The following is a 12,173-nucleotide window of genomic DNA, read 5'->3' as shown; positions in this document are numbered from 1 at the left end:
TATATATATATATATATATATATATATATATATATATATATATATATATACCTAATCCTAAATATTGAGAAAAAATGTTAGTGGCTCTTTAAAAACTAGTACATTTTGTAAATTGCATCATTTGGCTCTTCCGTCTCAAAAGGTTGCCGACCCCTGTGTTAGGAGAATTCAGCCCTCTTATTATAAGCGATACTACCATAGTACTATCGTCGCGAAGGATAATAATTAATTAATATAGGCCTACCTAATCTTTAATGTTTCAGAGACATATGAAGCGTTTAATTTATTCGTGTTTCAACTGAAATCAGTGAACAAAAACAGTGCTATAAGTTAAGTTTTTTCTCCGCTTTTTTGAATAAAAAAAGAATATAATAAATCACATCCATACACTAGCGTGCAGAGGAAAATACAATGGCTACATCACAGATAAAGCTGAAGATTTCCGGTGTTCTAAGACATTTATCTCACTAACGCAGCAAACCATGAATTGACCTCATAAAAACCTTTGTCAATCTTTTTATGTTTGTATCGAACACCCCTATGAGGCATCCTGTAGACCGTGTTTTTAATCTGGGCGATCTGAAGTTCTTTCATCGCCCCATCATCTGTAACATTGTCAAACAAGATCACTCTCTCACTACAGTGTCTAAAGATGTAACCCAAAGGCCCTGTTTGTTTAGCACACCAACTCTTAAAACATTGTGAAGGATTTTCTCTGTAGAACACATCCCCACAGCACATCCCTACGACACAATAATCTCGAGTAAAATCATCGCCGTAGACTTTCTTCATATCATCAAACGCCGCCACATCTTCATCACGCTCAAGCTGGCCGTATCTGATGACAAAAACAAAAGCGTGGAACCTCTCCAGCTCTCCCAGATGAGCTGCCTCGATCTGCCTCGGTATGAGATTTGTGGAGTCTTGTAAAAACGGCACCGTATCAGTGACACTCGTCACCTCGCCCTTGACCTCAGTACTGTAAACCTCCTCGGTTTGAGACAGGTGGTTTATTTTCGTCGTTCCGAATTTCGATGATCCAAGAATTGAGTTGCCTGTTGATGTTTTACCAACGCCTCTTCTTCCAACTAGCAGAAAGTTCATCGTAATCTTCACCTGCTTAGAATATACGTAAAAGTATATTTTAGTATTGCTGCTTCGGTGTTTCTTTATTATTTTATCCAAAATATAATTTAAAACAATTTCGGTAGTATTTGTTAGAATTTAAAACAAAACCATACCCCAGGTGACTTCCATTGTAACTTGTAAATCTGAAGAATGGCTTCTTCAAGCTTAAATACATAAACAAATAATCTTTTAAACAATGTCGAAAACAGAAAAAAAACACTTAATCGTCTTTTACAGCTTCACGAAATTTACATCACATACATTTAGTAAAGATTCCACTTTAGACCTAGCGACCCATTAGGCAGATTAAGTTACAAGGATGAATCAAGCTCCGAACAGAGATTTAAACTCGAGACCTACAGGCAAGCAGTCAAACGCTCTACCATTCAACCACGCCGCCCGCAATAATTTACAACAGAATCTTGAAACGTTTGTCTTTCTTTTTCAGCTTCACGGAATGTAAAGTAACAGAATTAAATATAACTATTCACTAAATTCACAGTTACTCTCTTATCACACTAATTTTTTTATTTTGCTGCACACTTGTTCTGCCGTACAAGATCTGCTTGCCATTTATAATCTAGATACAAAAGATCCTCTAACAGTTCAATTATGTCTGGGTATTTTTTAGGAACAGATACACAAAAAACAACACAAAAAGACCATATCACCTCCTCTTTTGTTTCCTGTTGTTTTGTCGTGTTTTTGTTGACCACTCCCTCTAACCTGTCCAGTTTTACAAGCTCAGACGACAGAAGTTTGCATACAATTTTTTTCTGTAAGAGGTAAGCATTATTTGCCTTGTGTTTTCCTTAGATCACAACAGTAAAGTACTTTTTAAATATCTAATTATATAACTATAAAAACGTTTTCTTCTAATTTTTGCGAATAAAATCTACAAAACAAAATGAGACACTGTCTTACATTTCTCTCCCTTTCAGAGTTAAGACAAGCAACATTTGATTCTAGATCACGTCGAATGGTCGCCACATCTTCAATAACTTTGTTAAATTTTGTATTATATTTGCTGTCTATCACATCTTCGCAAGTTTTCAAACTGTCGTTGGTCGACTCGATGTCTTTAACTTTTGACGTTAGAGCTTCTAGCTGTTCCTTTACTTGCAGTATATCAATCTGCTCTTTATTTTTGCCTTCCAATTGCTTTGAAATTTTCCTGATTTTTTTATCATTGCCATGTTGTGTTTTCTCTAACATATCTAGCCTACTCTGTAGTTCTTTTATGTTGTCCGTGCATTCTTCAGTTTTGGTGTTTGGGTCTGATATATATATATATATATATATATATATATATAAATATATATATATATATATATATATATATATATATATATATATATATATATATATATATATATATATATATATATATATATATATATACTTATACATATATATGTATAAATAAATATTTATTTATTTATTTACATACACACATATAAACATTATATATATATATATATATATATATATATATATATATATATATATATATATATATATATATATATATATATATATATATATATATATATACATATAAAAAAATCACCTGAGTTGATGTTGAAACTGTCAAATATCTCAACGAGTTTATAAGTGGTGGCGTCTACTATACTGCAAATGGACTGAAAGTCTGCGTGACTGTTTCCTTTTGTCCAATTCAATGCTTCATCTGTTATCTTCAACACGGAAACAAAATAAAAAGGTAACGTTTAAAACTAGTTATCATGCTGATAATTTCCTCTATAGGATACATACCTTTATTAACAAGTAATATAACTTGTTGTTAAGGACTTGCTCTTATTGTACAGAATGAAAGGGTAAATCACAGTATTCTATTATGTTATATATATATATATATATATATGTTATATGCCCGACATACATATTATACCTTCTTAACGGAATCATCGATTTTAGTTTGAAGTAGATGTTTTTCTCTCTGTAATGACTCTAGTTTAGTGTTTAAGAATTCGATCTGTTTTGTCGTCTTGTGGGCCATTTACTCGTGTTTTTGCTCTTCTAAAATAAAAATGGTTGTAAAATTAAATATTCCAATGTAAAGTATTCAAACGTGTTGGTCAACTGTAAACAACACAATCACAAAATATGTTAACTTTTACGATAAACTTGAGTCATGCGTGTTTTTAGTTGTCTTAGATTATTAACACTATGGTTTCATTTATTTATCGAATAAAATATACTCGAATGATGTTTAAATCTTTGTTGTTTTTTAAACTTTCACAAAATGGAGAATAAACATAAAACAATATATGAAAAACGACGACCAGTATATGACCAGTGTTAGTTTACTAAAAAGAAATATATTGACTAAAAAAATAAAATGTAATAAATGAAAAAATAAGTTAGAATAAATTGACTAAAACATTAGAGTACGCTGACTGTTGCTTTGTATGATTGTAAACTCAATGATTCATTGAAAGAGGAAAACCATCTTGTCGTAAAGCATCGTTTGTTTACTTAAGTTACTAAGGCGTTCTACAACGTTTATATTGGGTTGACTGTAACTTAACAAGCACAAATAGGCTACACATTTTTAAAATTTACAGTTATAATCAAGAGAACCGCTATATTTTGATTTAACAACTTACAGTTATAATCAAGAGAGCCGCTATATTTTGACTTTAAAATAATTAGCCAACACTGTGTCGAAACATAGAACATGGCGCTTGACTTTACCAACTTAAAACATTATTTTTGTTGACCTCATTATGTAATATGTAATATTGGGAATTCCCTATCTGCACCTAAATTTATTTTACGAAACAAATTGTACTAGTTTATTTTTAGCACCTCGCCTACTTTTGTTTTAAAACAATGTTTTTAAGGAGCTCGGACATACCCTATAACCCAAAACGTGGCATATTTGAGTCCACTTTAATATTCCGTATTACGTTATTTTCATAGACCATAACCAAAATGTTTTAACGAATTTAAAAACCACTACTCTCATCCCACCTCCAACAGGACAATATAATGTTAGGAACACAAAAATTAAATAATTATTTTAGTTGTTTTGACCACGGATAAAAGTTAAATTTTATATGCAGTTTCTTCAAGTCTCGAAAAATTAATCATAAACCATGAATTCAATGGCTGAAAGTTTGAAACGTTTGAAAAAAAAATTAATAAAAACAAAATAGTTAAATAAGACGTTGATAGACCATAAGCCCGTATAAGTAATATAACAATAAAACAAATTTATATAACAAAATGAGAAACCACCACCCTCCCCAATTCATTGTATTTTCACAATTTTTAGTATTGTCTTGTTCGATATGATTATTAATGTTGATACTTTAGTTATAAAACACATGTGCAAAATATTTACGTGTAGGCAATATTAATTGCTAGAACATACATCTTAAAACTTTTAGTGCCTTCTACTGTTGACCATTCTTTCAGGAGCTCCCAATTTGTAATAGTCAAATTTACACACTTAGATTTTCTTTTTTTTCTTTTTAAAAAGTGTGTAGAGACTTAAATTTTTAGGAGGTCGTGGGTCTGTCAAAGGGTGAAATATATATTTTATATATAAATTATATTTCTTATGGAGGTTTGGGGTTGCGAATAGATGCCTGAAACAAACTCCAGTTGTAATGTGTGCAGCCTACAGGCTCAGTCCACAACACAAGGCGGCCATATCGGTCACGTGGTATCAGCTTCCAATTCAAGAATACGTGATTTTATGTTCGCATCGAATGCTTGCAATTATTCCATAAATCGTGCACCCACTGTTTATTGCATGGATGCTAACTACAAAGCTATAAATAGACGTCACGATCAGATAGTAGGTTAGAAAAGGGCAGGTAAGCTTTAAAACAAAATCAGTGAAGAGTTTTCTATATGTAGATCTACGTTACCTAACTCTAGTTACGAGAATGTTGTAAACTCATTGACTTGTGTTAATAATTAGGTGCCAGATAAATAATAATACAATTTTCTTCCAAGTTGTGTTTTTTAAAGCTATTATTTATCGAAACATATATTTGTAAATAGTTATCTATTCATATTTTATAGCGTGTCAGTTCTCTATAAAAATTGTAACGTGTAGTATAATGTATTGTGTGAAACTTGTCACAGTATATTTAGTAAGAAGATGATTTCAGTAAAACAAAAAACAGACCAACACACTTTAAGCCGTGTAACAAGACCATAACAAGCTTCGCAATGTGCTGTAGCTGTTTATTCAATTTATTTATTCAATTTATTCAATAACGGTAACAATAGTAGGCACGTAGGCCTTTTTTCACATTGGCCGTTTTAAAACTAAACAAATAAAACAACAATTTAAGAACAGCATTAAAAAAAGCAAATGCGTAGTAAAGACATAGCAGTAACATAGCACTAAAAATGTGGAATTGAGAAATAATATTACATAGTTATAATACAAATTGAGATAAAATAAGAACATTATGGATGAATGAGAGGTCATAAAATAATTGTTGTTTAAGTTTAGTTTTGAATATATTTTCAGATCTAGATAGTTTCTATACATTACACCTGTGTTTCAACAACATGAATAAATGCGTATTATTTACTGTATACACGGTAAAATTTGACATGAAGCGTAAAGATATTCATAATTTACTGGTGCTCTAAGACGACGAATTGTAACACATGTGTAACAGTAAATTGTTTCATTTATTTGGTGTTACGTTTTTTTTAACATTCATCAAGTAAAAGCAACATTCTAACATCATTGTTGAGTAAAAGTAAAAAAAAAATAATTAATAAATCAATCACTAATAAAAACTAATAACACATAGCCTTTGAAAGATAGTAATAATTATAAACAGTAGTTAGTAATTATGGCTTTTAAGAGAACATCACATTTATCAAGTGTTCATTATTACTCTGAAACAAAATGCTTTTTTTATCATATTAAATATTTTTAAAAATATACATAGTATATAGTATCCTGTAGAATATAATATTTAATCTTTGCCATGCCATATTATATATCTATAATATAAGCGGGCTGTGTCTGTCCTTCCTTCCTTCCTTCCGTCCGTCATCGCTATAGATTTTGGGACTATAAAAGTAAACTACGCACCATGCTGTGCTTTTCAGTGCACCGCAGTGTCTTATTATAAGTATTAGAGTAGGGTTTGTTTATATAGCGGCATAAAGCTATTTTATAATTTCCACTGTTTGTACAATTTTGCATAACGTAAAGAGAATATTAAATACACGCACATTGCTAAAACATATTAAAAGGATCAATGTCAAATATCGTTTTCGTTAATATTACCAGAAAAAGTGGATAGGCCTACATATTAATAACATAATAACAGTACAGTAGAAAAAATCTAATTAAACTGCTTAGTAATTTTGCCAATGGAGGTAATTCAAAGATAAATTGAACTCACGCTAAAAATGTGAATGCAAAATCTGCAAGACGGAATAATTGTTGGAATAATATAATTAGCAAAATGTGAATGCAAATTATGCAGACGTGTAAGAGTACATTATTGTTGGAATATTATTATTAGCATTGATTGATAAAAGGCTATCTTTTATTTATTTTATTCACTGAATGTACTGTTTAATTATAATTTTTAATCAACTATTCTCCATTACTATATTAAGTCATCACGTTCATTAGGTGCGCAATGGTTTTAGTCATGAAACTTTTTGTAAATTTTTAAAAGTACTGAAAAAAATGCATGAATTTATAAAGTGCAATATGGTCGGCAAAACACGGATATTCTAAATACTGCCTTTAATTTATTTGCGGAAAAGCTAGGGGTTTTATAACAGAGGCGTAGCAAGAGGGGGGGGGATGGTGGAAATCGAAAGTTTGAGGGAGGTGGGAGGGTGTAAATCGAAATTTTCCGCCGGCGCTCGGAAAGGGCGCGATTTGGCGCTACAGGATTGACTGTGAGCAATATGCCTTTATGATTACATTTAAATTGAGTTTATGTTGAGTGTTGTGTTTGTTTTTTCGTTTTTGTTTTTTCTTTGCGTTCGTTTGTGTTGTATTTAGTTTTGTTCTGTTCCCAACTTGGTACATTTAAAAAAGATTTACCGTGTGTTGTGGTTGTGTTGTGGTTGTTTTGTGGTTGTGTTGTGGTTGTGTTGTGGTTGTGTTGTGATTGTGTTGTGGTTGTAATGTGGTTGTGTTGTGGTTGTGTTTTGTTTGTGTTTGTGTTGTGTTTTTGTTTGTTTTGTTCTGTTCCAAAGTTGGTATATTTTAAAAAGATTTACCGTGGCGGAGCACGGGATGCAGCTAGTATATATATATATATATATATATATATATATATATATATATATATATATATATATATATATATATATATATATATATATATATATATATATATATATTAGAAAAGTACAAACCACTTAAAATAATTGATATCAAAACTTCCCAAAGGTCATATTATCTGACAGTGAGGTATAAAAAAAATATAATCACTTTCTTTGTATACAGGAAATTAAAAAAGTATATTACATCTGTGTACATCTGCGCCATAAACCTATCACTTTAAACCAGAACCTCACCAAACCTCTAATGCTGCTTCTATAAATAGTATCGGGTGATGACGCCTATTAATTTTTCACATCCTTCAAGACAATTTCTAGCTATACTGTTTTATTTTCCCATAGCACTACCTAGACAGGCTGTTAACCATATCGCACTCAGTGAACCTCGGGTCGTAGTTCAGCATCTGTTCCAGCAATTCCCAGACCTTATCGTTTTGTTTGGTTTTCTTGTCCTCACTTAACGTGTTGTTGTCAAACAGAACAGCCCGTCTGTTGCACTCAATAAAAATCTGGTTTAGCTCACAGCTTTCTGAGCTCACCCAGTCTAGGAACGACACGCCGTTGCTGGAATACTCCAGATCAAACTGGTCGCCCCCAGTGACGACAAGCACGCAGAACTTCCGGACAAAATCCGCACCGAACAGTTGTTTCAGGTACCCGATAAATTTCAGATCGCTGACGTAGTACGGGTTTGTGTATGACGTCACAAAAAGGCAGACGTGAAAACCGCGCGGGTTTTTAGAAAACACGTGCTTCATCATCTGCCGTGTGGAGTGGATCTCATCAGGAAATCGGAAGTTGTACATGCCAATCGTGTCCACGACCTCGATGATCTGACCTTTGACCTCGCCGCACGCCACAGTGCATTCCTCCGTCTGTTGACCTCCCGGGGTGAAAGGTTGATGACCGAGAAGGGAATTCCCAGTCGAACTTTTACCTGAGCGAATCCCACCGACCAGTAGTATACTGTAGCCCCCTTGATTCTAAACAAAAAAATTAAGTTTCATTAATAAAAATTCGTAATTATCATTTTCAAAATATTTTTTTTTAAATTTCAATTAAAAAAAAATCTTATACTATGAACTGTGGTTTCAGAGCCTTGAAGAAATATATTTTAGAATTTGGATAAAAAAAGTATTTCAAACTTTGTGTGGTTTTTTGTATAACGTTTACATTTAGTAAAAAAAAATTGTCATTTAAGCAAAAAATATAAGGTGAAGAAAAAAAAATGATATTTACTTTATTAATGGCCGCTTTAAGACTCGCAACATGCTGATACAGGAGAACTTTCTGTGGACGTCAGAAAACTATATATATATATATATATATATATAAATATATATATATATATATATATATATATATATATATATATATATATATATATATATATATATATATCCTGTTATAATAAACGTTTAGATGTTAGTTAAGGCACCTGTGATGACGCAAATTAAACGTCATGTAGGTCAAGCAGAAAATTGCAGAAACCGAGCATAGCGTAGTCAGGTAGACCAATAGAATTGCAGGAGATGACCGATCACGTGAGACGGTCAGTTGACCAGTGAAGTGTGGGTCAGCAGTTGGAGATAGATAGCGCTAGAGGAAAGACGCAGAGATGTTAAAATATAGTGTTAGAGTTGGTCATTCGAGCATGTAGGGAGAAGTGTTAGTTGCATTTAGATAGTATTAGTGGAAGTCGAGTTTTAGTTGTAAATAGATTGATGCGTAAATAAAGAACAGTATTCTTATCATCTCCAAGTGGTCTTTGATTCCACATACTGTACCAGTCATATATAAGAAAAGGTTATCCCTAGAGAAAGAATATACATTGTATGCTCATGACGGAATATTACAGATATATATAGAATCAAACTTTCCCAAACTTGGCCTCACAGCACCCCTACACATGTAAAGATTTTAAGGATATAGAAACCTCAGCATCCCTAGCAGCTTTTGTAGCGATACATTTGTTCAGTGTAGTTTGCAAATTGTCCAAGGGAAATAATCGTTTGCTGATCGTCTGGTACAATATTCCAATCTATGATAAGAATAAAAGATTAATTTATTATACAAGTTAAAACAATATTCATTGCTTGATTTATTCTGGAGAAAAAAAAACGAAATTAATTAAACATGTGATACGGTTAAATAAAATAGAATCTGAATAATAGCACGCAGTATATTTATTTTAAATACCTAATTATTTATGACTTAGACTACCTTTGTCTCCGTATCATCCCGTCTTTGCACGACACCACCCCTCTCAGTCAGTGGGACGCTCTTCATTTCTGCTCCACCTGTTTTAGACAAGACCTCCAGCTTTGCACGCAGATCATTCATCTCTCTCACGTTGGTGCTAACTTTAACTTCACACTCCGCGAGTTTAGATGTTTGTCCTGCTAAAATGACGTCCAATTCACTGACTTTGTCTTTCAGTCGTGAGACTCTTTTGTTCCGCTTCTTCTCTCTCTCCTCCATGTTTTGTTCTAACTCTTCTCTTAGATCTTGTATTTGAGAGTTCGTTTTTTGTTGACCTTCTTCGTGTTTTTTACCAAACGAAGTTACAGATTTTGTCAAATCTTTCATACTACATTCAAATCGTTCAAGACGTTTTAAACATTCGTGTAACCCTCCTTCAATAGTTCCACATTTCTCTGTCGTCAGCTGTGTCTTCTTCTTGACCTCAGTGTACTGACGTTGTAGTTCAGAAATTGCTGTGGTCATCTCAGTTCTCAGAGCCGAGTCATTTGATCTGCTGGTAGTTTGGTCATTTTCAGCGTTTTTTGTCCTTCGATCACTCTTTATTTGATCTATCTGTGATTTGATACCGTCTACATCAGCCTTTATGTTTTTTATCGACTCTAGAACTTGCTCGACCGCTTGTACCCGTTCAATAAGATTGGTCAATGATTGTTCTGTAACAAATATACATATACGTTGTTTATATCCTATTAATTTTACATAATTATGTTATGTGATATAGGATATATCCCATTAATTGTTAAATAATACAAGATATATCCCATTAATTGTTGCATGATACAAGATATATACCATTAAGTGTTGCATGATATAATTTACACTCCTACAAGTCAATTCTATGACAACTTTGAATTTTGATTCTTGTTAAATATCACATGATAAGTTGTTTTTTTATTATATTAAACGATGTATATATATATATATATATATATATATTGTTCGTGGTTACCCTTTGAAACATAAGAACTTACATGTACAAAAAATGTAATCATAATTTCTATGAATATTTTACCATGTGTGTTTTCAGGTGTTTTGTCTCTCAAAGCTTGCTCTTTAGTGTTGCTGTTCCCGGGGGGAGGGGTCAGAACTGTTGATCCATCTGAAGGTTGCAGAAGTGGAAGAATTAATTAGCATAGCGTGTTTTAATAACAAACATGGTGTATACATTTAAACATATATACGCAGTGGCGTAGCCAGGATCGTCTCAAGGGGGGTTCCAATTTTTACCCGGGGACAAACTTTCGATTTGCACCCCCCCTCAAACTTTCGATTTGCACCCCCCCCTTATACTTTTTATATATACCGAGGGGTCTATGGGGGGGGGGGGGGGGTTATGACCCCCCCTAACCCCCCCTGCCTACGCCACTGTATATACACCATGATATAAAATTACAAGAAAAAACTATTATTAAATTATAAGCAAAAGCATATTTTAAAAAATGAAAATGATTTGACCTGAAAAATGGTCGACGTGTTCCATGACAAATGCAGCCGTTGAATCGATAGAGGAGCAGATGTCCATAAAACTACATGGTTTGTTGGCATCGTCCTTCTGCATCCACGATTTAGCCCGGTCAGTGACCTTCACACAAGAATAAAAAACTCTAAAATTCGAAGATAATGTAAATAATGATTTAATAAAGCACTAAGATAATGTAAATAATGATTTGATAAAAGGTGATCTCAGTTTCTAATAATTGCTAAGAAGACAATACGCTTCGCTGTGTTTGGCATAATTCGCGTAACTGTATTTAATATATTCTTTTAATTTCTTTTAATGTTAGAGAGTTCGAATCCGGGTTTAAGTCAGTAGACCGTTCCTGAATCCAGCTCTGATGGGTACCTAGCTCACGTTAGGGAAAACAAAGGCGGCTGACCACACTATTCCTTCAGTTGCCGAGGTCTTGGGCACGAAGGATGATTGGGAAAGGATGATGATGATGATTTGTTAATTAATTTATTTTGTTACACTTGTAGTATTCTCTTTAATTAAATGTACCTTATTGACGTAATCGTCCACATGCGCGAGCAGGTTTTGTCTTTCTTCAAACAGAAGTGCCAGTTTTTGCTGAATAAACTTAGCGTGTCTTTGACTGATTGGTTCTGCCATCGTCTGGGTTTGTGAAGAAATACAGTCAGTCAGAACTGGCTTTGTTTAGTTAGAAAACTTGAATTTAATAAACTGACGTTAAATGTTTATTTAGAGAAACAGTGATATACACTGACTACTTGACACTACGTCTACATACATAAAAGTACCCAACAAGCGATAAAAATTACCACTACATGTTGACTAGAAAGCGATAACACTTATAAATACATGTAGACTATTTAACAAACAATGACACTCATCGCTAATAATACACCCAACGAAACACCGTACCAACCTTAGATATCAAAATGGGTTATGGATTACCATAAGCATCTGATCACTGAACCGAGTAATTCGCGGATGATCACAAAACCTG

General features: G+C 33.0%; 2 protein-coding genes across 2 annotated transcripts; both read right to left on the bottom strand.

Annotated features, from left to right (window-relative positions):
• Positions 1-265: 265 nt before the first annotated feature.
• Positions 266-3,853, bottom strand: LOC131944778 (uncharacterized). The gene is made up of 7 exons (XM_059305592.1): positions 3,759-3,853; positions 3,041-3,168; positions 2,699-2,825; positions 2,053-2,405; positions 1,800-1,904; positions 1,242-1,292; positions 266-1,116 (listed from the first exon to the last, which is right to left on the bottom strand). Exons 2-7 carry the CDS (start codon positions 3,146-3,148, stop codon positions 460-462), a joined length of 1,401 nt encoding a protein of 466 aa, XP_059161575.1. The 5' UTR covers positions 3,149-3,168; positions 3,759-3,853; the 3' UTR covers positions 266-459.
• Positions 3,854-7,531: 3,678 nt separating this feature from the next.
• LOC131944768 (uncharacterized) lies at positions 7,532-12,173 on the bottom strand. The gene is made up of 8 exons (XM_059305580.1): positions 12,093-12,173; positions 11,705-11,818; positions 11,161-11,287; positions 10,718-10,804; positions 9,664-10,358; positions 9,377-9,481; positions 8,680-8,730; positions 7,532-8,423 (listed from the first exon to the last, which is right to left on the bottom strand). Exons 2-8 carry the CDS (start codon positions 11,813-11,815, stop codon positions 7,785-7,787), a joined length of 1,815 nt encoding a protein of 604 aa, XP_059161563.1. The 5' UTR covers positions 11,816-11,818; positions 12,093-12,173; the 3' UTR covers positions 7,532-7,784.

This window comes from Physella acuta, unplaced genomic scaffold (genome assembly GCF_028476545.2).
Source record: "Physella acuta isolate Inbredline_101_S28 unplaced genomic scaffold, ASM2847654v3 ptg000508l, whole genome shotgun sequence".
NCBI lineage: Eukaryota > Metazoa > Mollusca > Gastropoda > Physidae > Physella > Physella acuta.
The sequence above is the reverse complement of the archived record's forward strand: the minus strand, read 5'-3'. Positions and strand labels throughout refer to the sequence as shown.